We start from the raw sequence: 26,339 nt of genomic DNA on the forward strand, positions 1-26,339 counted from the left end.
AATTCTGGAGTGGACGGGCACTGCCTGGGCTGCATGCCCCCACCCCCACCGCAACCGCCCTTGGGGGAAGGAGGCCGAGGGTGGTGGTTAAACTAAGATACACCTGGGCTCTAGTCTTGGCTCTGTCGCTTCATACAGCCTCAGTTTCTTACCTGTAAAGTGGGCACAATGATACATGATCCATCGTAGGTCTGCTGAAAATGAAGGAAGGAATTGAGAGCGTGCACAGCACCTGGCACCTCCAAGGCACCTGGCAAATGGGTGCCCTTGTCACCACAGGCTGAGCTGACTGTCCCCTTGGGACCAGGACTGGAGTGGGGGGCCCGTGTCCTGAGAATTGAGGAGGAGCCCGAGGTCATCCAACACAGGCTGCAGCCCTTGTGTCCTCACCACCCGTCAGATGTTCATGCAGGAGAGTTCCAGAACCACAGACTACCTGAGCAGCTCCCCTCCCTGCTCTTCCAGTGATAAGACTGAGGCTCCCAAGTGTGAAGGCACTTGCCCAGTGTCACTGAGTCAGCAAATAGCAGAGCTTGACCTCAAGCCCAGGTGAGCTGCCATATTCTGCTCAACTGACTCAGAAAAAGGCTTAGTTACTCCTATTGTTGTTACAACATAGCTCAAATGGTTAGGAACTAAAAAAGCCCACTCCTTTTGGCAGTTAAGATACACTAGAGATGGAGGAGGGGTAGATTATCCAGCATCAAGGGCAAAAGGCCCTGAGAAGAGAGAGAAAGAGAAGCCCCCTGAGTGCACTGCCCAGACCTTTGCAGATCTTAAAGGCACAAGCTGCTGGGAACACTCAATTACATACAAACTTGAATGCCTGGCCAAATTTTTTTTTTTATATAATCACGGATGCTCAGGAGCACATAGCTTTAGAAAGGGCAACCTAGCCCATCCTGCTGTTCAGTCTTCGAAATGAGTTTACATGTCCAAGCTCCAGCTTCTGCATCCATACCACCCATTTAATCTACCCAGGATCTGGGAAAGCATACAGTGAGATGATGGATATGAAAGCAGCTTGGAGATTAGAATGGGCTTGTTACTTGCAAAAGGTGGTGATTATTTTTCTTAGGTCAGAAAATAGGGGCTGGCAGGCTTGGAGCCCCGAAGATGGGGCTAGCACTGCTGGGCCTGAGGAAACAGCAGCTGTTCCGGAGCTGGGTGGGGGTGGAGTGGCAAGAGGCCCTGGTGAAAAAGGATGTGTTTGTTAAAGTACATTTTGAATTAATAAGGGAGGAAGGAGCAAGCACCAAGCCCTTCATTTGAACCTGCCCTAGGAAGGAACCACAGGAAGGTTACTGTGGGAACCTTCAAGTCCATAGACTCATTGAGGTCCCTCCAACCTCAGCTGCCCTTGAGCAGGAGGGCCACGGAACTATGTCCCCTGCGGGGGAAACGCTGGGGACAGGGAGCCCACTTCTCCCAGCAAAGCCACGACTTCCTGCTTGAAGCTCTTTCAGGGTGCCTGCATTGGATCATCTGTCACTTTGCCTGGTCCTCTATTTCCTTCCTGTTTGGGCCTCCTAATGAAAGAGCATCTCCTAGCCCACTCTTCAGACCCCAGACAAGCAGGCCCTGTAACATCAAGGCCCCGAGAGGCCAGTGTTTGGAGCTCAGGACTCCACTGGGACATCATCAGGTGTCCCTGACCACCGCCCCCTGGAGGCCCCTCCAGGATCCCCCCATACCCATTCTCCCCAAACAGAATTTTTGGCTTTTGGAAAACTTATTGTTTAAAAATCATCATCGAATCTTCAAAAAAAAAAAAAAAAAAAAATTACAACCCATCACACGCGTTCCACTCCGGAAATGTTTATTCTAAGAAACCGAAGTGATGGCCAGCGGGGCAGCCCGAGGCATCTCACTGGGCGTTCAGCTTCTTGGAGGCCTCGTCTATGGCGGCCAGGATGCTGACCTTGAGGCTCTCCAGCACGGGCAGCAGGCCCTGGCGGAGGTCCTCCAGCACCGGCTTGGCCTTCTCGCCCAGCGCCTTCAGCTGCTCGCTGGCCTTGGCGTGGTACTCGGCCAGGCTGCCGCCGCCCTCCTTGAGCGCCTCCAGGCGCGCGGTCAGCCGCTGGCGCAGGTCGTCGCTGTAGGGCGCCAGCTGCTGCCTCAGCGTCTCCACGTGGGCGCGCGCGCGGTCGCGGAGCTCCTGGGCCAGCGGGCTCAGCTTGTCCTGCAGCTCCTGCACCTTCTGGCGCGCGCCCTCGCGAAACTCCTCGCCCAGCGGCGCCACCTTCTGGCGGTAGATCTCCACCTCCTCGTGCCACTTCTTCTGGAACTCGTCCAGGTAGGGCTGCACCTTCTGCTTCACCTCCTCCAGGTCCTTGTGCATCTCCTGCCTCAGCGACGCGGTCTCCTTTTCCAGGTTGTCCCAGAACTCCTGGGTCACTGGGCCCAGCTGTTCACGCACTTTGGACAACGTGCTGGCCAGGGTGTCCCAGTTGTCCAGGAGTTTCAGGCTGAAAGGGGAGAGAGAGGAGGGCTCAGGCTAAACCTCCCAGGCCCCCGGCTACCCCCAGAGCTGCAGCCCAGCGCCTGTGCTTGCCCCGTGTGAGACCTGGGCACACCTGTGCCTGAACGTGGGGTAGCTGGAGACAGATCCTTAGCCTGGCGTCTCCCATCCACGGTCTCCGCCCCCCGCCCCCACTCCCCACTGCATCCCATTGACCAGATGGATGGAGGAGTTAGAAGGAGACAGAGCTGGAGCTGGTTTTGGTGCCCGATCCTGTCTGTCCCCAAAGGTGGGCCTTTTAAGGACCTAGTCTCTACTCTTCCAGCCCATTCTCCTCTCTGAAGACAGCCATCTCTGTTGCTGGCTGGAGCTGAGAAGGGAGTTAAGAACAGGCAGGGGCGGAGTGCAGCGCGGAAAATACTGACCAGACAGCGCTGGTCTGCCCCTTGCTGGGGGGCCCTGATCCTGCTTGTGGATCCCACTCCTTGCTTCTATGGGGCCCATCAGATAGGAGGTGGGGATTGGGCCAATCTGGCTGCTTCTTCCCACAGGCTTCTCCATCCCCCAGCACCGACACCCCCGACCCCTGCCCCAGGCACAAGCGGGTTCTTACTTGAGCTGTTTTCCCAAAGCGGAGGCTTCGAATTGGGCCACATAGTCTCTGCCACTATCCTTGATTGCTTCCACATACACGGTGGCAAAATCCTTCACCCGATCCCAGGATGACTGGGGGTCATCTTGCTGCCAGAAATGCCGAGCCTGGCTCCCTGGGAGGGAGAGGGGAGACCCAGATCAGACCCAGCTCTGGGCCAGGATCTGAGCAGAAGTGCTTGGCAGGGGAGAGGGCTGCGAGGGAGTAATTCTGCTCCCTGGGCCCAGGAGGGTGGTCTGCAGGGGTTCAGGGAGAAGGCTCCCCACAATGGTTGGCTCCCTAGGTTAGGGGCACCTACCCGTCAGGAAGAGCACAGCCAAGGTCAGCACCACAGCTTTCATCTTGAAGGGATGTGGGTGACCTGGAGGAGAAGAGGGGCCCAGCTGAGCAGGGCTTGAAGGAGCCCGTGCACCCTCTACTCACTCCATCCGGGGAGGAGGAGGCGAGGCACAGGGTGGGGAGGGCCAGGGGTCTAGAGCCCCCAGCCTGGGGTAGAGGCTCGGGCCAGCATCCCAGAGCCTCAGATGCCTAGAGCTGGGGAGCGGGTAGCAGCACTTACCTCAATGGCCAGGAGTCTAATCAGCCAGCTCTCCCCCGGCCTATTTATGTGTCCAGGCAGGGCTGGGCTCAGAGGCTGATAAGCCCAGCCCAGGCCTTGCCGCTGCTCACTGGTCCTGGCGATGTGGAACTCAGAGTTCAAGGATCAGCTCTGTCCCTGGGGCCAGACAAATAGAGCAGGCAAACAGGAAGCTCCGGGGGCTGCAGGGCCAGGGATCAAGAGTTCCAGCAGGGGTGGGAGGGGGTGTGTACAGGCGCGCAGGTCCCCAGAGTCGGGGGTCAGCGGTACCGGCCCGTCTCCTCCGTGGGGATTGTGTGCCTGCCATTGTCCATTGTGCCATCGCAGCGGGTGAGAGGAAGGAAGGAGGAAAAACACAGAGGCTGCCAAGGACGGCCGGGACTCCTGCACTCAAGAGGTATTCTCCCCTGCTGGCCCCTCGCATTCCAGGGTGATTATCTCACCCCCACCCTGCCCCAACTTCACAAAGGCAGCAGAGGTTGCTCCCATCAAGGCTGTCCCCTCTCTCTCTCATCCCCACCTCGCTCCAGGCCCTCGCAGACCTCCCAGACTGGAAAGCAAAGGGAACCTTGTGCTTGGAGGCTGCCTGGGGAGAGAGAGGACGGTACTCAGGGGCTCCCAGACTTTGAGACGTCTAACATTTCCAAACACATTCTAGAGACCAACACAGAGTTGCCAACTTTTCATTTTGTCATCTTACGCACCGCCACTCCCAGCCTGACCCAAACCCTACCATCAACTGTAACCAGCCGTAATCTCTTCCAAACTGATTTTTTTTCAAGTCTCTATTGAATTTGTTACAATATTGCTTCTGTTTTATGTTTTGGTTTTATGGCCATGAGGCGTGTGGAATCTTAGCTCCCTGACCAGAGATTGGTACACCCCCTACATTGGAAGGCGAAGTCATAACCACTTTTCCTCCCACGGAAATTCCAAGATTATTTTTTAAAGAACTTCCCTGGTGATCCAGTGGTTAGAATTAAGGGCTTTCCCTGCCAAGGGTCTGGATTCCATCTCTGGTTGGGGAACTAAGATCCCTCAAGTGGAGAGGCATGGACAAATAAAAAAGATTTTTTAACACCTAAAAAGGGCATAATCTCAGAATAAAGGACAGTTGCTTAAATAGGATACATAGATCTTTGCATTGTTCATTTTGACCTTGCATCCCACACAAGTGAGAATGGACACCATCCCTGAGGGATGGCTGATGTCGAGGAAGGACCTCTGGACTGCTAGCAGCAGGAGCCTGTTCTCTTATTTCATTCATTTTTGCCTTCAATTTGCAAAATCCTGGAGGAAGCTCATGAGCCCGGTATGCAATCTGAGTTTGGTTTCTTATCAGTAAAACGAAGACAAAAATGGGGGTGGTTGGAGGACAGACCCGGGGAAGTCAGTGCTGTGTGTTCATTGGTGTTTGCAGTGACATTTTCTAAGATTTCTCCTGGAAGGTGTGAGACCCCCAACACCAGGTTGCTGACAGGGCCTGGGTCATAGAACCTGTGAGCATGCAAGCGGAGAGGATTTTGAGATCAGCCTCTCTCCACCCCCATCTCCAGATGAGGAAACCGAAGAGTGGAGGAATTTGCCCAGTGTCCCTGATGTCCCAGGGCATCAGAGGCAGGGCTGCACTTAGAACCCAGGTCTCCGGACTGAGGACCCAGGGCAGAAATGTGCCCTGTGCCACCTACCCAGGAAACTCCCTAAGGTTCCAGAACTCAGCCAGGGGCTACCATCTGCCAGATGCCACAGTGGCGGGGCTCCAGGCCTCTCCCACTCTAGTAGCCTCATGCCTTTCTCCCCAGAGGGGAAAGCTCTGGAGCTGGGCTACCTTCAGTTCGAATCCCAGCTCTCCCACTTGTTAGCTGAACCTCCCCTACACCTCAGTCTCTTACCTGTTAAGCGAAGATAACAATAGTCATCTCCTAGAGTTATAGTAGGCGAAGCAAGTGGGTGGAGAATAATGTCCCTCCACCCCTGCCAACATGTCCATGTCCTGCTCTCTGGAACCTGTGACTGTTCCTTTAAGTTGCAGAAGAGACTTTGCAAAGGTGATTTTAAGTCCCTTGAGAGGGACTTCCCTAGTGGTTCAGTGGTTGAAGAATCTGCCTTCCAATGCAAAGGACGCTGGTTTGATCCCTGGTTACAGAACAAAGATCCCAAATGCCCTGCAACTACTTAGCCTGTGCATTCTGATGCCACAACTAGAGAGTCTGCGCATGACAGCAAAAGATCCCATATGCCACAACTAATAAATAAATATTAAGGACCTTGAGATTAAGGACCTTGAGATGGGGTGACTCTCCAGGGTTATATAGGTGGCCATGTCATCACAAGGGTCCTTACATACACAAGAGGGAGGCGGGAGGGGCAGAGTCAGAGAAGATGGGAGATCAAAAGCAGAGGTCAGAGGGATGTGATTGTTGGAAGGGGGCCATGAGCCAAAAGATGCAGGCAGGCTCTAGAAGCCGGATGAGACCAAGAAGAGTTTCCTCGGAGCCTCCAGGAGGAATCAGCTCTGCTGATGCCATGCTCTAGACTTGCGTGACCCTTTGTGGACTTTTGACTTCCAGACCTGTGCTGTAAGATTATAGCACTAAATTAGAACATGCATGGCAAAACTGAAAGTGCCTGGCACTGAGTAGACAGTAACTGTTCTGCACCCCAGCACCCCAATTTCTGGCCTTGTGTCCCCTGCTCCCACTGAACACACTCACACCGGCAGACCAGAGCTATGAATGACTTCAGTCTCTGGTGGCAGAAGTAGGGGAGGGGTAGGAATCACATTTTCTCCGTGTGGCCTTGACACGCAAATGCCCAGATGAGGGGGTGACCTACACCCAGGGGACCCAGCAGGGAGGAGGGCTGCCACTTAGCCAGCCTAGTTCCCAGCCTTTGGTTAGAGAGTGGGAGGGAAGCCGGTTCCCTGCTCAGGGCAGCTCAGGGATGTCTGGGGATGAGAGGTTCCTTTCTCAGCCTGCGTACAGAGGACCACAGAAGCTTACCACTTGGGTGCTGTTTTGCCCTGCTTTAACTGAAATGATTGTGGCAAATCTGACAGCTGCCAGTACTTCAGTGGCCGAAGCATTTTCACAATGAACTGAAAGGCCAGCAGGCCAGATATTCTCCTTGTTTGGCCCATGAGAAGCCTGCAGCTGAGAGCTGCTAAGAGTTGCCTTATGACCTTCAGCCATCAGTGTTCAGTGCTGGCAGGAAGGGAGTCAGGGGCCTGGCTTCTAGCTCTATGATGGTTGCCTGTTGGCCAGCAGCAGCTGGGCCTCCGATTCCCAAAGCCCTTTGGGAGTTTGGTAATATCTTACCAAGCTGGAAGCTTTCTTTTTAAACTTTTTATATTGGAGTATAGCCAGTTAATGTTGTGACAGTTTCAGGTGAATAGCAAAGGGACTCAGCCATATATACACATGTATCGATTCTCTCCTAAACCCCCCTTCTACCCAGGCTGCCACATAACATTGAGAGTTCCCTGTGCTGTACAGTAGATCCTTGTTGGTTATCCATTTTAAATATAGCAGCGTGTACATGTTGGGCTTCCCTTGTGGCTCAGCCGGTAAAGAATCTGCCTGCAATGCAGGAGACCTGGGTTCAATCCCTGGGTTGGGAAGATCCCCTAGAGGAGGGAAAGGCTACCCACTCCAGTATTCTGGCCTGGAGAAGTCCATGGACTCTATAGTCCACGGGGTCGCAAAGAGTCAGACACAACTGAGCGACTTTCACTTCACTTCACCTGTTGATCCCAAACTCTCTCTCTTCTCCCAGTTCTTCCCCCCTCCCCGGCAACCATAAGTTCATTGTTTGTTTCTGTGGAAGCTTCCTTTTTAAATATGTGGCCGTATTGTTAGTCACTCAGTCATGTCCGACTCTTTGCAATCCCATGGAGTGTAGCCCTCCAGGCTCTTCTGTCCATGGGATTTCCCAGGCAAGAATCCTGGAGTGGGTAGCCATTTCCTTATCCAAGGGATTTTCCCCACCCAGGGATCAAACCCAGGTCTCCCGTATCACAGGCCGGTTCTTTACCATCTCAGCTTGTTCACTAGTGTGTCTGCTCCATCTCATTGTAAGGTGTTTGGCTTATGTCAGCCCATGCCCCTCCGTTACTAATATTTTGGAATAAGAGAGACTTTCTGAACAGAGGGCGATGGGAAAACCACAGCCAACAGCAAATGGAGCACATCTCAGGACCAGACTTGGGGTCCATCCAGTCACTGTCAGAGGCACCAAGTACCTGGACCGGACTAGCTGTTAAGTGGCTGCAGAGCCCACCAGTGTCGGTCCTTAGTCTTACCACCCTGTTCCCCTGATGTGGGGGTCTCCCCAGTTACCTTACTGAAGTGGGTCCCCTGGTGTGTGTGGGAGTGTGGCTGGCTGGCTGCAGGAGTGGATTTTGCTCAGGACTGGCCACTCATTTTACAATTGGTGTCTCAATGCCATACTGGTCGGTCTGCGCTGGAAGGACTCTGTTCCCTGCTGGGTCTGGCACATAGCAGACACTCAGCAAATATTTGCCCAGTGAACTATTCTGCGCCCCAGAATCCGGAGGGTTACTTGAAAGAGCGGGCTTGCAGAGGAGACGCAGGAGTCTTGCACATACAGCCTGGATCGGGGGACCCTGCTCAGAACATTTACTCCGAGTGTTTGAGGTGCAGGTCAGGATGGGAGGCTTGAGGTTGGGAGGTCTGGATCAACTGGGGAGGGAGGAGATCCCCATCACCACCACCCCTGTTCACTGATAATCTTGTTGCAGCTCCTGGTGATAAACAGAGCCCCAGTCTAGACCCCAGCACTGGGCATCGTAACCAGAGAAGAGTCTCTCCTGCCCTCCTGCTTAGGAGACTAAGGTCATGGCAGAGCAGGAATGGAGGTCTAGCTCCTCGGTAGGTACACCAGCCTTCCGAATCCTTGATCTGTGCAGGTGGAGTGGGGTGGGTGCGGTGGGGAAGGAGGATACCTCAAAGTCAGAAAGATGAGCAAGGACCTGTCGGCAAGGCTTCCACCTTCACAACTCAGACCCCTGGGTCCCCATCTAGCAGGCAGGCCCAAGGCCTCTGACCTCATCTCCAAGGCATTTGGGCTGCCTGCAGCAGGGCGTGGCACCTTCCACAGAAGGTTCTTCCAGATTACTTGAAGGCATCTGGTTTATCTGTTTGGTTTCAGAGACACTCTCAGCCTTCCAAGGGAGTGTGTACAGACTAGAAGATTCCCCACCCCCTACCCCCAGCCCTTTTTTAAAAAACACTTTATTTTGTCTTGGGGTAGAGCCCATTGACGGAGAAGGCAATGGCAACCCACTCCAGTACTCTTGCCTGGAAAGTCCCATGGATGGAGGAGCCTGGTAGGCTGCAGTCCATGGGGTCGCTAAGAGTCGGACACGACTGAAGCGACGCAGCAGCAGCAGCAGCAGAACCCGTTGACAATGTTGTGGTAGTTTCAGGTGAACAAGGAAGGGACCCAGCCATACATCAGAAGACCCTTCTTGAGAAGGCTCTTTTCCGCTCTCAACAGTCCCACAGTGACCTTCTAGTCACAGGGACTCAAAATTGATTTTCTAAGTTCCCTCCTTTCCCTTGTCTTTCTATGAAGTGAGGTCGCTCAGTCGTGTCTGACTCTTTGCGACCCCATGGACTGTAGCCTACCATGCTCCTCCATCCATGGGATTTTCCAGGCAAGAGTATTGGAGTGGATTGCCATTTCCTTCTCCAGAGGACCTTCCTGACCCAGGGATCGAACCCAGGTCTCCTGCATTGTAGGCAGACGCTTTACCGTCTGAACCACAAGGGAAGTCCTTTCTATAAGCTCAGTATTTCCAGCTGCAGTGATCTTTCTTCATAGAAGGCTTCTAGCAGCTATTTGTGAGCCATGGCTGGGACCCTCCAAGAAATTCTACCCTGTCCTCTGGAGTCCAGGTATGGAAAAAGGGGAAAACTATAGCAAAAGTCCCCTTCTATCTTAACACTTAGTTGGTGTCCATATCACTGGGTTGACTGAGGTCACTCCACAGACGCCCCAGCCTCTGCCAGCTCTTTGAAGTTCTCCTTCTACTCCTTCAAAAGTATCTTCTCAAGGAATCTGTTTTCCATCAGACTCAGCAAACTGCAGTGTTCGCTTCTGAGGGGGCAGAGTCCAAGCCAGGTGTCCGATGACCCAGCGTGAGGTCCAGTTCAGGCTTCTGGAGAATGCTCCTCTCTCTAGGCAAGGTGAGATAAAGCAGAGCTCAGGGCCCCACCCTACACGTCCTTAGCCTCCCGCATTCCAGCTTCCAGCCTGAAAGTTTCTCCCAACTAGACTCCAAACACAAGGCGAGTAACATATCAGCGTAAGATCATAGTCAGGTGTTTTATTTTCACAATCCCCTACTGTCCAACCAAGTTACCAAGCTGTAACTGCCCAACAAAAAATGACTAAAGGTCTTACTGCAGCTTGGGTCTGGAGATTTTTTTTTAATCCTTTTTTAGTTCAACATAAATGAGAAAGAAAAAATACTCTGACATTTTCAAAGAACAGAAGTAGGAAAGTATATTCATATACGTTCAACATATACTGCGTATATTGGTTACTACAATACAAAGCAATGATTCTTTTAAAAGTGTAGTTTGCAAGATGGCACGGTTAATAGGCTCACTGGCTTTCGTCTGGGTGCTCGCTGGGGGCGGCAGTCTGCTCGTCCATCAGTTCCGTGAACAAAACAGGCTGAGTGTGTGGTCGTGGCCGGCAGGGGCGTCAGAGCAGCAACGAGCCCAGAGAAGTCAACAGTGGCTGTTTGGGCTCTCTCAGTTGCTTCCAGAAGGTGAGTAGCTGGTGGCTCCCACCAAGTAGAGGGGATGTGGGGACCATGGAAACACGGAGAAGTCCCAAGAAAGGCTCTTGCACTGCAGAAACCCACTCGAGGGATACTGGGTCCAGGAGCTGAGCTGCCAACATCAGAGAGAAGGACAAGCTACGTGGGGGATCCTGGCAGCAAAACCAGGATGGCCATGCTGGGCACCCGCTTTCTCCTGTGCAAATTCAGGATGAAAGATGAGGAGGGGCCAGGGGACCTGTTACTCTGCCTCCCCAGAAAAATGGATCAAGAGTATTTAATTAACATCTCTTCCTTGTTTTGAAGATCAGAAGGCGATAACCCAGATCTTCTGCCAGCCCCCCAGCCAGCAGAGAAGACTTTGGTTTCTAACGGTGAAGGAAAATAAAGATAATGACACAAACAATAGCTATTGCATATGCACTGCTTCAGCAGGGAGGCGGGGCGCGCAAGGAGGGCACTACATCTGTCACTGGCACGAGTGAGAACCGCCCACAATTACAAGGTCTAAATAAAATACTTTGAACAAAAGGTGCAAGTCACAATTCAAATAGAACAGAATCTGGTTAAACATTTCTCTTTTAAACAAAAATTTCTTTTGTTTGTATTTATTATTAATAATAATAACAATAATAACAATAACATCAACATTTACCAAAAACAATTCCTACATGATCAAGAATTAAAATAAGGGGCTGAGGATGCGCAGAGAGGAGGAGAAGGTTAGGAGGGTGGCAGGACCCAAGACAACCTCCTGTTCTTCTTGCCTGTGACAAAGAGGCTGAAAGGGAAAAGCATTATATATATATAGATATATATATATGTATGTATGTATTATGTATGTGTACAGATACATACATATATACATGGAGAAACAACCCTTGTTATATCACAATATACCATGAGAAGGGAAGGTGACACACACACAGTACCACCGTTGGGTGTTCAGTCCACGGGCAGAACCAGCAGGGTGATAAGGGCAACCAACTTTCTGAGTTACAAGAGGGGAGCCGAGTTACACACCAAAGAGATATTCCAATTGGCAACCCATCAGCGCCAGGCCACTCTCAGCCTCCATGCTGACATTCTCGTGTGATTTTGGCTTGGCCAGACATGTTTGTTAGTGGATCCCAGCAGAAAAGACCTCTCCAGGTTCCAGGCTTGGGGTGTCTCTTTTTGCTCTCCAAGGGCCAAAGGCTGCTGCCCCTTCCCTCTTGTCTCTTTCTCCAGCCACTACATTCCAGAGTATGTTGCCCTCCAGCTTTTGCTTCTGTGTAAAAGCAGTTCAGGCACTGAAGGGCACTCTGCAGACAGGCTGGGGAGGGGAATGGCTCTGGGCCCTGGCCACCATACGCTAACTGCTTTGCTCTTCTGTCTTAAAAGGTAAACAAAAGAAATAAGAAAGAAAATCACCTCCCAAAGAAAACATACCTAAAACCAAAACAACCAAAAATAACCCAAACCAAAAACCAAACCAAACCATCAACTCAAATACACCAAATACACTTTCACAAAAGGTGGCGAACATGGATTTCCTGTTTATTTCCTTGGTGACTTGGTCATACAGGCGAACATGGCAAAACCCCCCTCAGAACCCAAAAGAACAGCACACTGATGAACCAAATGGGAGGAAAGGAGCCGACATTCTGGGTGGAGGGAAAACAATGGCAATTTGGCGCAATGCTGCTAGATACTGTTGGTTTAAAATCAACCTTTTCATTCCCGCACTGTACATAAACCTGCAACAGAGCAGACACAGAGAATTAGTTTGAAAAGACAAAGACTCAAATATTCCATTGAAAACTTTCAAAAAAATGGTTCACTTTACCTCAGATATTTTAGGAGGATTTGCTGTACTGAGGCTCTAATACAGATTTGCCAGATGGCTTAACTTTCATCGAGTCTTGTCTGTCAATGAATTTTCAAAGACAGAACTGATACTACCTGTTGTGTATGTTTAGGCATTACTCCTGCAAAATCGGCCAGTTGACCTGTTTTCTACTGCTGGCCTCTGATCACAAATTTCTGGTATATTTTTCCACTTGCAGCACAGCCTTAGAAAAGATCTGGCTAGACATGTATTCTTGCTGAATTTCATCCTTTAGGACTGAGTTCAAGAACCACCTCCTTTTCCATTACTCTGGCCAGAAGTCCTGTCTGTCCTCTGAAGCTCACTTACTCTTTGAAGGCTATGGCACCTATAACGTGCCTTATCCTCAACAGTTCGACCAAGGGACCATGGCCAGTATTTCTTCTATATGCCCCCATCTACCCCTCAAACAATTAGCATGGTGCTTAATGAAGGAGCAGAAAGATGCAAAAACCTTGGCTGGAGGAGTGGTGTTGTCAAGGTCATTGGCTCAAAGTTCATGTGGAAGGAATCTCCTGATGGGATCAGGAGCTGACACTGAGCCAAAGGGCTGGTTTGGCTCCGGTCAGGGTGATACTCACTTTCCATCTTTTGCTACACGCCTGCCTGTTCCATGCTGAAGGAGACCTCGGGGTGCTTGTAGCTGAGCAGTATGTCTGTGATGCAAGTGGATGGGTAGCAAGAGGAGTTTAAATGCTGGCTGCCATCTGTCAGGTCTGGGTGCTCCTGACCTCCAAGACTCTCCCCACATTCTGCAAGACCAGAGAAAACTTGGGAGGTTTGCAGGGAGATTGGGTGGGGGGTGGGCAAGAGGTAGACAGAGGAAGAGAGCAGTCTGAAACTTCTGCAGCCCTGAGTTCTAGTTCAGAGCAGGCCCTCAGTTTGGTTAGCGACCATGGCTGGGGACCAGGCTTCTTCCTGTTGCCCCCACTGTCCATTTCCCCCTCTTCTTTACTGTCTCCCATTGTCAGGCTGTCAGCTCCGTGGTGTGGGATAAGACAGCCTCGTGCTGGCAGACCCTGACACCTGGGCACACTCTGTGCTCAGGGCATGGGCCTAAGCACTTTAAACTCCCAAGCACAGGCTTCCCAGGTGGTGCTAGTGGTAAAGAACCTGCTTGCCAATGCAGCAGACGTAAGAGACACGGGTTCAACCCCTGGTCAGTAAGATCCCCTGGAGAAGGAAACGGCAACCTGCTGCAGTATTCCTGCCTGGAGAATCTCATGGACAAAGGAGCCTGGTGGGCTATACAGTCCATACGGTCGCAAAGAATCAGACATGACTGAATGACTGGGCACGCATGCAGGAAGCTAGCAACTGCTTCCAGCACAATCGAGGACATGGGCTCTATTGTTTCTGTCACTTTACAGAGGGGGATCTTGGGGGTCAGAAAGGTTAAGTGCCTTAACCTGTGGAGCCAGTACAGAGCAGTCAGGATTAACTGCAGATCCATCCACTCCCGGGTCTGTGCTTTTATCAGCTAAGATCCCCTCCCTCTACTGGTTCTAACGGGAGGCAGACATTAGGACACGGTGCCTTCTCCTCAGAACCAGAACAAGAGTAACTGAAGGAGCATCTGAACATGCATTACAGACAGGACAGTGACGGCCCTGTGCTCAGTCAGGAGCGGGGCTCCTCCGTGCTCTCACACTCAGTGCAAGAGAACTGGGAAAAGGCGGTGTCCAGAAGCCCACGGGGATGCTGTGGCTTCCCATGGGCTCTTCCTACAAGAGGGGAGTGGTCACTGGTGAAGAGGGAAGGGGGGGTCCCTTTAGAAACTTCTTTTTTTTTTTTTTTTAAGTTTTTCTTTCCCGGCGCCCGCCCGGGGACCGCCGACGTCGCAGGCCCCGCCCCCGACCACCCCCATCCCTTTAGAAACTTCTTTGGGGTGCCCATGCATAATGCCCCTTACCCTCGTTTTCCCCGTCCTGGAACTGCTGGCTCCCCATGAGCGATGACTGACTGAGAACTGCATCTGACATCCGGGCAGAACTAAGTGCTTTCCCCGCCACGAGACTCATGCCAGGCAGGTTGTCCAGCTGCACCTGCAGAAAACAATTATTAAAAGAAGTAAAGAGAGCCGAGAACGCACCTTAAGAGACCGCTGTGCCCTTCAAAGGAGCCCAGGCAGAGGGCGGCCTCAAGCACCGTCCCAAGCACCGCTCCCCAGGCCCCCTTCCTCTGCAGGGCTGTCCAAAGGGGGATGCTGTGCGGGGAGCCAAGGCTGGGGCGGGGGTGCGCGCGGGGAGGGAGGGGCACAGGGAGTCTCAGCTGGCGCCCCAGACGTCTACATGGCGTTCCAGCACCAGGTTTCTGACCTGGCTCAAGGCCATGAGGAGTCTCTTAGGGCAGCAGTGTCAAACAGCACTCTGTTCAAGGACAGGGATGTTCTCTGTCTGCCCTGTCCAAATCGAAAGCCGCTAGCCACAAGTGGCTACTGAGACCTGGAATGTGACTAGTCTGACTAAAGAACTGGGTTTTACGTTTTATTCTGTTTTAATTACATTTAAAATTGAAAGGTCACATGTGGCTGGTTGTGGCTGTATTTGTGCCGCCGAAGAGTCTGCCCTAAGGCAATAAAGCTCTGCCAAGTGGACTAGCTCCCTTGAAGTCTGAATAAATTCAAGGCAGCTGCCAGAGTAATAACTGAGAGTCTGAAGGCGCATCTGCTGGGGCCTGTTTCAACTGTCTGGGGAGAAGTTCAATAACTAAGACTACAGGAAATGGATGCTCTTGATCCTCAGCTTCCAACGTGGAGCTCGGCGTCAGCAGAGATTCTCCTGGAATTTCAGGCTTGTTACAGTGATTCAGAGACATACTCCCTGAGTGCTCAGGGGCGCTGGACTCTGATTGAGAACAAGAGACACCACCCCACATTCCTAAGTTCTGCTTTCAAAGACCCCGCTTCCAAAAAGCAGGAGGGGCCGACGTACATAAGCATCGTCGCTGTTCTGGATGGTGTGATGTCTCTGGAGGGTGCGGGGCCTCTGGTGCTCGCTGACTGAGGGGTGAGCGGGGTACCCAAGTCCATTGTGATCTGGCAGCTCCATCGCTTGTCCAGGAGAACTTCTATCCATGCATTTCCCTAGGACGGACTCTGAGGAGACAGAGCAAAATAGGGTCAGTCAGCAGACCTAGCACTTCCCTCAGTCCACTCTCACCAAAGCAGCATCTTGCAAGGCACAGTGGGCCAGGGCGAGGACCCCCACTGGCGGGCCACTCGGCCAACCTCAGCTGGCTGGTGACGCTCGGAGAAGCCTGGACCAGCCTGCCAACTCTCGTCCTTCCTGGGCCTCTCTCTGCAGGGATCATTCCCTTACAAGAAAAAAATCCATGTATTAGTGGTTGGCTGAACCTTTTCTTTTCTCTTCATTTCTCTGTTGATTTGACAGTGCTATGTTCCCAAACCTAGATGCACAGGAGAATCATTCTTGGACCTTCAGGACCTCTAGCCTGGGAGAATAGCTTCCACCCTGTGGACACCTCTCTCTCTTCCCTTGGCTTCCCCTCCGTACCCCGCCCAGTCCTCTCCTCTCCTCCTCCAGCCCCAACTCCTTTCAAGGGTCCTCCTCTCTTTACCTCTATCCTTGACCTTCTCACTCTCCCCACACTTACTTTGGCAATATCATCTATTTTCATGGCTTCAACTACACTGCTTCTATGTAAAGAATTACTAAATGCTCTTTTAAGCTCCAGATCCAAAATTCTAACTATTTACTAGATATCTTTCCCTGGATGGCTGAACAACATCAAACACTTCACAGGTTCAATTCTGAACTCACCAGCTTCCCCACAACCAACACCTCCTTTCCTAATCTTCTGGGTATGAGCTCATGGAGTCCCTGCTGATTCCTTACTCCTGATTCCACATCACCTGAAGTCTGAAGAATCTGCCTCTCCAGTGTTGGTCACTTTAATCTCTTTCTTTCCAGTCTCATTGCTTTCATGCAAGTTTGGTTATCTCCTGCCTGGACCACTATAATAGGCTCCTAATCATTCCTCTTCCACGGCCCTACAAAGATGAACCTTTCTATAGTGGAGCCCAAACCCCTCATTTTCACTGGCCCAGCCTCTCTTCCAATGAGCATACCACACAATTCACCCCTACATTCTAAGCTCCAGTCAAAGGGGACCACTCACGATTCAGTGCATTTGCTTTCACCTTTCTCTCTCCCTGGAAATGCTTAATCTTCTACTTCCATTCCTGCCAGTTCTAATCAATGTATCCTTGTAGGTCCATCTCAAATGTTATCATTTTTATGAAACTTTCCCTTTCAAACAGAAATAAATCATTCTTTCCTTTCATTGTCAGAAGACTTTATTAGACTCTGATTATGCTAACATTATTCCTGGCACCATCTTCAATTGTGTATTTGTGTTAATGTTTCATATTAAACTGTAAATTCTTTGAGGACAAGAATTATTACATGCATGTTTATGAGCCTTCAGTATTCCAGAACACTGTCCGATACCAGTGTTTAATAATATTCTAACTGATATCAATAAACTCTCTTAATATAGGTCAGTCACCTGTCAGAGTCACGATGGTCAAGAAGACAAGGATGGTCAAGAGTACCAAGGCCACACCAAGGTTGACAGGGTCCTCCTGTTGGCACGTCTGGCTCCAGTCCTTAAGAGTCTAGCACTTGAACATGTGTTTTCTTTGGTTGGTTGGTTTTTCTGGGTTAAAGTTCCCTGGCAACCACCGGGCTTATCTCATAATGAACGGTACCTTGGTGAGACCAAGTTTTTAAACAAATTTTAATGGGAAACACAGTCCTAACGCTAACTGCACCAACCCAGTATCTATGTGAATAATGAAAATAACACGAGCTGCTTGAGTGATGTGTAAAGTATTTCAGGTCTCTATATTCAAATGGTCTCCTTAACCATCACGGTGAGGCCAGGGCTTAGGGGCTGGGGCGGGACAGGAAGGGAGAGGAATGAAATGACATGCACCTTGCCAGTAATGCAACGGAGAGGAATGGGAGCTTCCAAATGACCGAGAGGAAGGCAAGTGAGACTAAGCTACTCTGTGGGATGAGGTCACACACCTGCCAACCAGCCCGATCCCCGTCAGTGGGCACAGTGCGTGTGCTGGCTGCAGGTCCAAATGAAGGCCAAGGGCAGGAAGTGGTGCAAGGCTGCCTCTGGGTGATATGTAGGCTAAATCTCCCTCCCTACCATCTCTCTCTGTGAAATGTGTTTTTATTCCTGAGAATGGGGTTTCTCTACATCTGAACACCCACCCTCCTTTTGGCCCTGCCTGCAGGAAGGTCCCATGGATTCTGTCCTCGCCTGCCCTCTTCACAGCCTTCAGGTCTGGTGTGCCACTGAGACAGACGGAATCTTTCTTGACAAATCTCATGACACACCTTCCTGACTCCCCTGCCTGGAGCTCAGAAGCCCCAGGCCTGGATCCTGGCTTCACCAGAATCCCTGGGCGAGTTACCTGACTTTACTGGATCTCGCTCTCTTCATCTGCAAACAGGACTCACTCCACAGGTCTGTGGAGTGCTTACTTGAGTCTGGTCCTCTGTAAGAGCTCAGTAAAGACTGGTATTATTTATACTCATTTCAGAGATGTTATTTCTGAGAGGATGGGGCACAATGAACCAGTTGACAAAAACAAACAAGAAGATGATTTTATCACAGAATCCTACTTTGAGAATAATGGGGCTAGTTTACCACAGGTAAGTGAACAAGTGAGCCACTGAAAATTTAATTTCCAGAAAAGAAGCCTCTGGTTTAGGAGATATAAATACGAGTTAAAAACTAGATGAAAGGGAGTTCCCTGGTGGTTCAGTGATTAAGACTTGGCGCTCTGGGGCCCGGGTTCAATCCCTGGTCAGGGAACTAAGATCCTGCAAGCCTCATGGCCGTGTGTGTGCTCAGTCACTCAGTCCTGTGCAACTCTTTGTGACCCCATGGACTGTAGCCACCAGGCTCCTCTGTCCCTGGGATTTTCAGACAAGAAAACTGGAGTGGGTTGCTACTTCCTCCTCCAGGGGATCCTCCTGACCCAGGGATTGAGGCCAGGTTTCCTGCACTGGTGGGTGGATTCTTTACCACTGAGCCACCTGGGAAGCCACACAGCACAGCCAAAAATAAACTTAGACAAAAAAGAAGCATGTTAATGGGGTTGGGTAGCAAACCAGGGGTCTTTCTGTTCAAATTCAATATAATTCACAGGTCAAAGATCAGGAAGGGCTGGCACCCTTGGCTTGGCAGATATGCTTGGAAGGGGAAGAATGCGAGGCAAGGGGGCATAAAGAGAAGAACATAAGACTAAGAATTCAGGGGATTTGAAGTCAGGTTCCAGCTCCATCACAGTGTATGAAATTGGACAAGTCATTTAACCTAATCTCAATTTCCCTATCTGAAAAATGAGGGTTGTTTGGGGGCTCAAGAGACAACAGGTGTCAAAGGGCCTTTCATAAATTGGAAAGGACTACACAAGCAAAGTAATTATTTTTAGTAAGAATGCTGAGTTTAGAGGGCCCTTGTGGTGATGGACAGGGAGGCCTGGCGTGCTGCGATTCATGGGGTCCCAAAGAGTCGGACACGACTGAGCGACTGAACTGAACTGAATGTGACTCTATAGAGGAGATCCACTGACCAGTTTGGCAAGGGAGGCACTTCGTGTTAAACAGACTAACCCATTGAGCAAGGAACAGGAAATTGAGGCTCAAATCTTTGGCATTCTTTATGCCAATTCAGCAGCTGAAGGAACTGTCAAGCTCACCAAAGGATGCAGAAAGAGGATGCCAAGAGCAGGATTCTCAGGTATTTACCTAAGCAAAGCTGAGAAAGTACAGAGGAGGCGAAGACCATCTGATCAGGCAAGGGGAAAAAATACACAAACGGGCACAATGCACACCGCCCACCTACCTAGGGAACCGTGGGGCAGCTTGCATAACTCTCTGTGGAATCTGTCAATGTTGACTCGTCCTTACTCATTTACTGGGTCTTAAGAGAAAATGAGAGAAGTGCACGTGTGCATATCCCTCTCAAAGGTTCTGGAGGGTGAGCCCTCCCAATCTGCCACCATTTCACCCCTCTATGGGGCCTGAAGTCCTCCAGGGCTGCTGAAGCTGAGCAGGCTCAGGGAAAACGTGGTCTTCTCTGTGAGTTCAAGCTGGTACTCTCACTGCGTAAACTGTTATGCTATCATATTTAATTTCAAAGTTAAAAAAAAAATCAAGTGTATGTAATAACTTTCATAGGGGGAGATAAACCTATTTCTACTCTTGGGGAACAGAAAGGGAGATTACAGGCAGCATGGGGCATGTCTAGCCCTGACCTTCTACATATTTCAAACAGACCTCTGGCAGGCTGCCGGCTCAGCTCTCTGGCAGAGCCTGGCCCCACACTGATTGGTGGCAAGTGGCCATAAAATAAGTAACTATGGCCATTGATAGGATGGCATTTAATTCTCCTTGACTAACATCAGCAATCCCTGATAAGCTACCCTTAAGAAGTTTTAGAAGGACGACACTAGCTCTGCTTCTTATAATTACATCTTTTACAGCATTCATTACGCAGTGCTTCATGTTAAGGCTGTTTATGAGCTTGTCTGCCCCCATCCCCCCAGCATAAGCTCCCTGAGGGCAGGTTCTCTAGCTTTTCATCCCTGCCTTCCCCACTGGACCTAAAATACAGTCTTATGTGACCTAATCATTCAATAAATTTTGTTGACTTTGCTCTGTCATAGAAGCAACAGATGGAATGTTTGGGGGCTAGTGTGTGACTACACAGATAGAAGGGTATCATTAGAGAAAGCAGGAGGCATCCCCGCCACCCACAAAGATAAACAAGGATGAGCTGCCCCCACGTGCCTGCAGGGCGGTAGGGGGAGAGCATCACAACCCTTTCCTGGCAAAAGGAATGGCAAATTATCTGATGATTCTTTGTTGATGTCAAACTGCAAGTTCTCAAGTTCTTAAGAATAGAAGCATCTGAGGTTAGGGCTTCCCAGGTGGCTCAGTGGTAAAGAACCTGTGTGCCAATGCAGGAGATGTGGGTTTGATCCCTGAGTTGGGATGACCCCCTAGAGGAGAAAATGGCAACCCACTGCAGTATTTCTGCCTGGGAAATCCAATGGACAGAGGAGCCTGGTGGGCTAAGTTCTTGGGGTCGCAGAGAGTTGGACACAACCGAGGGACTGAACAACAAGAGCATGTCAGGTTAAAGCAGGGAGAGGCTGTGGAGTCCGGTTTCTCCTGTAAAAGGGATCATGAAACACATGCCCAGGGTGGTTGTTAAAAATAAACGAGTAACTGACTGGAGCGCACCAAGCCCGGAACAGAGGTACTACAAACACCTTCTTGGAGCGGGCACCTGGCCAACATCCCTCACTACACAGATGAAGACGGGGGGAGGGGTTATGCGCCAGGGGGTCACAGAGGAAGCTCCTGTGCTTAAGGTAAGGACAGTGGGGACGCCTCAGTAGGCATGCAGACATACATTCCCGGAGGGTTTCTAACTCTGGAGCAGCTTTGGGCTTCCCTAGGCCATTTTTTCTCTATTGCATTATCTAACTGTACTGGATCCTAAACCCACGTGGTAATCAACTGGGGGCTTTATTCATTAAAGATAATTGTATATATGGTTCCAAAAGTCTCAAAACATAAGTGGAAAGAGGTTAGAAAGAGGCAAGGTAATAGTATTCAAGAAAAGGCATAAGCTAAGTTAAAGAGTAAACTAGGCAGACACAGGAAGGATTACCTCTAGCACACACTGGCAAGGGGGACAGGAGGTAAGATTATGGCCTCTAGGAAAGGTCTTATCAAAGGTTGGGTAAAGGAGATCTAAGAAAAAGGAGGATTTGGGGGCAAGCAAACCTGATCGTGGTAGTGGAGAATCCACCTGCAGTGCAGGAGACCCCAGTTTGATCTCTGGATCAGGAAGATCCCCTGGAGGAGGGAAAGGCTACCCACTCCAGTATTCTTGCCTGGAGAATCCCATGGACAGAGGAGCCAGGGGGGCTACAGTCCACGAGGTCACAAAGAGTCAGACGTGACAGTGTGACTAAGACTTTCAAACCTGATCATGAGGCAACAAGAACAGGGTATTTTTGAGCTGAAACCTTTAGGGGTGTATTTACAGCTGGATTCTTCCAGAAACCTAAAGAGAAAGAGACGCATGCAGAGAAGAGTGGTGGCGATGGCGGTGGGTCTAAGAAGGCAGGGAGAAGGGACAGGGAGAAGATCGCAGACACTCAGCTTGGGGAACGGTAGGAGGGATCTGTCAAGAGACTCCTGACTCATGTGTTGGTCTGAAGTGAACTGATTTAAAGCTGCTGGATCCAGATCAGACTCTGGGTTTCAGGAAGCCTTTGCCCTTAGCTTCTAATTCCTTCATGTAGACTGCACTTCAAGGAAGGCAGCTTGTCTCCCCCTAAAACATTCCTGAGACACTCTCACCCATGGCCTTTCCTCATGCTTCTCCCCTAAATCCAAACAGCAAAATCCTCTTCATCCACCAAGTCTGTGTGTGGTCAGTGGCTCAGACATGTTTGACTCTGAGACCCCATGGACTGAAGCTCGCCAGGCTTCTCTGTCCATGGGAATTCTCCAGGCGAGAATACTGGAAAGGGTTACAAGCCCTCCTCTAGGGGATCTTCCCGACCCAGGGCCTGAACCTGCATTTCCTTAGTCTCCTGCACTGGCAGGTGGATTCTTTACCACTGGGCCACCTGCGAGGTCACCAAGACCTCACTCAAATGTCACCCACTGGGGGAGACCTGGCTCTGCTCTGAAACAGAACTAGTCTCCCCTGGCTCTGGTGCTCCCACAGCACCTGAACTTGCCACGTTCTGCTTTCCTTTAGGCACTAAACAGACCCGCAAGCCAGCCAAAAGGGGCGGGGCTCCTCTGACAATCGGAGGACACGAGCACGTTCAAGCCTCCTGGTCTCTCTGTATATAGTCGTCACAGAGCAGGGAAAGTGAAAGGAATCAAGAGAGAATCATTTTGAAGAAAAATATTTCAAAAGGTTATTTCCACATACGGCAACGCAGGGTAAAGGGGTGGGGAGTGTGCACTGTGTGCTCACTTGCTCCTTCCTGGAGTCTTGCACACGCGGTGTGTGCTCAGGACACGTCTGCTGGAGTGGAGTGAGCAGCTCTCTGGTTCAGTGCCACTTCCTAGCTGTGGACCTTGGGGGTGAATTACTTAATCTGTGCCTCAGTTGTCTCACCGGTAAAATGGGGATGGGAAGAGCTGTGAGGATTAGGTGAATTTACGTGTGACCGGCCTCTGGTGTGTGGCATGTGAAACGCCCTAGGGAAATGTCAGCTCGCCTCCTTTTCCGATGAAAGCTGCCGTTCACACAGGGAGCTTTCCCAGCCTCCCTGATGCTGTCAAGCTGCCTCTGCTAGTACACTCCCAGCCACAGAAAGCTCCCAGTCTGCTCAGCAGCCTCTTCTGGAAAGTTCTTGTGAAGGCTTCCCTGGGGGTTGAAAGCTGCTGCAACTTCCATCCTGGTCTTGGCTCTGCCTCATAATATGAATCCAGAGAAATCTAATCCTTTTCCATATGACAAGTGTGATGGCTCTCCTGAGTTTTCCCCCCAAGCCTAAACATCCCCAAGTCTGTCAGCCAATCCACTTATGATTTGGTCCCAAAACCTCCCCCTAGCCTACGTCAACTCAAAAATACAGCAACTGCAGGTGGACACAATACGTCTGACTGGTGCAGACCTCAAACTGGATGGTACCCATCTGCTCAAAAGCCCAGATCTAACGGGAGCTTTATGGAACTGCATCCCTATTGGTGATTAATGAGCACCACCTGAAGGCACCACGCCCTCTTCACATAAACTGACTCAGGGTCAGGTCTTCCATCCTGCCCTGTGCCTGGGGACCCGACTGTCCCAGGAGCTGAGTCTGGTGTACTGACTTTAAAGTGCAGGGCAAGACAGGCTTCAAGAAGGGAGGGTGGGAAAAGTGCCCAGTTTCAGGGTTGAATATTTTATGGAGAAACTTGCTTTCAAGATCTGTGATGATGGGATGGATATCAGTCCAGATTTTGGGTAGGGTGAATGCTATGACATTAATGAAATGACATTTCCTGAGCATAACTTACTTATAGTGACTCCAATCTCCTTCCAAAGGAAAATGAATGCCCTCATTAATTATACAGTGATACTAAATGAAACAGCATGGCATCCCTTGTGATGCTGTAACATTCTGTACTTAGCTTATTAATGAAGTGATCAGAATAATAATACCTCAAATTGTTTAAATCATACATTCAGCTATCAAGTATGCCTCTCTCCCCCTGTGTCACACACACAAACATTATGTATCAACATAAACACATATGTGTATGTTTTAATCTTCACAAATACTCTGCAAAGGACTGTTATTCCTCCTGCCGTTTTTCAAGGATGGGGAAATAAGAACCTGAGGGTTAAGTGACAAGGTCACTGCACTCATAACAGAGGCAAATCCAGGACCGAGGGACCCTGACTTACTCCAAAACTGTTTACACTAAACCCTGTTTCCCTAGCACTGGCTGATTTTTTTCTATCACAGAGGTTAAAGCTAGCTATTTTGATGACAGCTGAGAAATTCTGGATTCTAAGGAACCACAGTCTGAATATGGGAAAACAGGTAATACATCCTGCTGACCATCATCTGTGTGTTCATTTTCTATCACTCTCTTTTAATTCTGAAAACAGATTCCCTTCCCCATCAGATACCCATTTCCTACGTGCTTCTCCCGTAAAAGGTCCTGCAGGTCTTCTCAGGAATTCTTTCTCTCTTAGCAACCCAGAGTACCAGCTGAAAAAGGTAAACACCGCTGAGTTCACTGAACGAGGGCAGGCTGGCCCAGAGATCGACCCTGCAGGGCTCTTACCTCGGCTGGACACCTTATTTCTAGTGAAGGCGGCAGCCGGCTGTCGGTACGGATGGATCCCCAACTCCTGTGCGTGATTCACGGTTCCCAGGAGAGATTCAGGGTCCCCGGGGCCGCCTGTACTCAAGAGCAGGGGGCTGTCATGGCAACCTTTGGTCAATGTGTTCCCGCTCTTCCTGTCCGGAAAGCCGTCCTTGGCCCCCTCGCACGAGCACTCCTCCTCCATGCTCTCCGAGTGCACAAGCGCCGCCTGGGGAGCATAACTGTGGGTCGGGGTCGGGGAGGAGACCTGCGAGATACATTCTTGAGCCCTGATCTGCAGAAGGTGCTGGGGGCTGGTGTGGTGGTGGTGGTAAGAGTCAGCGTTCTGATACGGCAAAGCCTGGCGCTCCGTCATGCTCTGTCCCCCAAGGCCAGGAGCCAGACTCCCGGCGTCCCCCTGGTTCATGTGCCGGAACAGCTCTTGGTATTCCTGCTGCTGCTGCTGCCGCTGCCGCTGCTGCCTTTTGATGAGCTGTGCAAACTCCGCCGGGGGCAGCCGCATGTCCGAGTGGCCGGTGAGTGAGTGCCGGGGGGAGAGCAGTCCCTGGAGGATGTGGGGCACCTGCTGGTGTCGCGTGTAGTCTGGCGGCGTGGGGGACAGCAGGGCCTGCTGCAGTGCCGATGTGGTATAGTGCGGTGGCTGCTGATGTGCACTGGGAGGGAAGGTGGGGAACTGGTCAAGCGGAGGGACTTTCAGGGCTTGGGTGGGAGGTAACCCCGCTCCTGATGAAGGGTTGTAGCTGCTGGGGGAACCCCGGGACTGGTCCGAAAACAGGTGGGGGTGTAAATGCGCCTGGTCGTAGTTAGCAGGGGAGAACCGATTCACGTTCAAGCTGCAGACACAAAAGGGAGTGAGTACCAGGCATCCGTGTGACAACTGTGCTAAACTCCCCGGGGAACGGCTACCACTCCTCCTCAGCAGTGAGTCTCTGCTGGTACAGAGAACCGCGGGGCCACAGGGAGGATGGGGGTGTAGGCATTACCCCCACCACCCGCTCCGGCTTGAGGGTAGCAACATCACTTGAATTAAGATGTGCCCATCTCTTAGAATATGAGTGATGGAAAGAAACAATCCTAGAAGAACAGACAAGGAGGGTAACTGAAATTTTTACCTACTCCTCTAACTGGCCCTTTTCTTCTTTGCAGACCTATAGTAAGGTGGTAGTGGTGTGTAGTCGCTAAGTCCTGTCTGACTTTTTTGTGACCCTATGGACTACAGGCCACCAGGCTCCTCTGTCCATGGGACTCCCCAGGCAATAGTACTGGAGTGGGTTGCTGTTTCCTCCTCCAGGGAATCTTCCTGACCCAAGATCAAACCCACATCTCTTGTATCTCCTGCATTGGCAAGCAGGTTCTTTATCACTGCACCGCCTGGGAAGCTATATAGTAAGGGAGCTGCGTCACTATCCTCCTGCATCTCACTAGCATTTTGATCCTGAGTCAGCATATAGGTTTCAAGTCCATCCCAAGCCCACTGCCTCACTTTTAGTCAGGCTGAAATGAGCACAGCCCAGTCAGAGCCCTTCTGTTCTCCTCTCCTCCTCCTAAGGGGCTTCCTCCCACCTGGGTCCCCCAGAGAGAGAGCCGGGAGACTCCAGGCAGCCTCACCTGTGGGCCTCTGCACTGTCGGCGCTCAGCTGCTTGGACAAAGGCCGGTGCCCATAGCTGAGGGCGGCCATCAGGCTGGTCCGGAGCTGCATCTGAACCTGACTGGTGTTGGGGCTGATGGAGACACCCCGGCCTGCAGAGGCGGCAGCGGCCCCAGGCATGCTGCTGAGCATGTCGACAGGCTCCTGGACTTGGATGGTCACCTGCTGTGACTGGGGAGGCTGCTGTATGCCCAGGCAGGTCAGTGCCACGCTGGGAGGAGGGGAACAGTTCTCAGGCTGCTGCTGGAAGATGGCACTGCGGGAGGGGAAGCCTTGAAACTGGGAGGAAGATGTAGCACCTGGGGAGAAAGGAGCCCCAGAGTGACCACATGCCCGGATTACCTGCGGCCAGAAGTCATGGGAGCCACTGAGGATGCTCAACTTGCATACCACCCAGAGCAGGGCTCCTCCAA

General features: G+C 51.1%; 2 protein-coding genes and 1 long non-coding RNA gene across 6 annotated transcripts in view; 1 reads left to right on the plus strand and 2 right to left on the minus strand.

Moving 5' to 3' along the window:
- Nucleotides 1–1,802: 1,802 nt before the first annotated feature.
- On the minus strand, nt 1,803–3,819 carry LOC109569690 (apolipoprotein A-I). The gene is made up of 4 exons (XM_019975326.2): nt 3,673–3,819; nt 3,412–3,474; nt 3,075–3,228; nt 1,803–2,468 (listed from the first exon to the last, which is right to left on the minus strand). Exons 2-4 carry the CDS (start codon nt 3,452–3,454, stop codon nt 1,868–1,870), a joined length of 798 nt encoding a protein of 265 aa, XP_019830885.2. The 5' UTR covers nt 3,455–3,474; nt 3,673–3,819; the 3' UTR covers nt 1,803–1,867.
- Nucleotides 3,820–3,938: 119 nt separating this feature from the next.
- On the plus strand, nt 3,939–10,907 carry LOC139187290 (uncharacterized). Its single transcript, XR_011570830.1, has 2 exons — nt 3,939–4,087; nt 8,450–10,907. It is a non-coding gene; the product is annotated as an uncharacterized lncRNA (long non-coding RNA).
- A 1,112-nt stretch (nt 10,908–12,019) lies between these two features.
- Nucleotides 12,020–26,339, minus strand: part of SIK3 (SIK family kinase 3) — a 264,492-nt gene continuing 250,172 nt past the window's right edge. For 2 of the 4 annotated variants that reach the window (XM_070803474.1, XM_070803473.1), the window contains 6 exons: nt 25,886–26,225; nt 24,236–24,930; nt 15,305–15,468; nt 14,284–14,416; nt 12,953–13,123; nt 12,020–12,240 (listed from right to left, as the gene is read on the minus strand). In XM_070803474.1, the coding sequence (XP_070659575.1) occupies nt 12,966–13,123; nt 14,284–14,416; nt 15,305–15,468; nt 24,236–24,930; nt 25,886–26,225 (1,490 nt within the window). In that variant the 3' untranslated portion in view covers nt 12,020–12,240; nt 12,953–12,965. Of the gene's footprint in view, nt 12,241–12,952; nt 13,124–14,283; nt 14,417–15,304; nt 15,469–24,235; nt 25,111–25,885; nt 26,226–26,339 lie in introns of all 4 variants that reach the window. The other 2 variants (XM_070803472.1, XM_070803471.1) reach the window with 1 other exon arrangement.

The sequence above is a fragment of the Bos indicus genome, chromosome 15, assembly GCF_029378745.1.
Source record: "Bos indicus isolate NIAB-ARS_2022 breed Sahiwal x Tharparkar chromosome 15, NIAB-ARS_B.indTharparkar_mat_pri_1.0, whole genome shotgun sequence".
In the NCBI taxonomy this organism is placed as follows: domain Eukaryota; kingdom Metazoa; phylum Chordata; class Mammalia; order Artiodactyla; family Bovidae; genus Bos; species Bos indicus.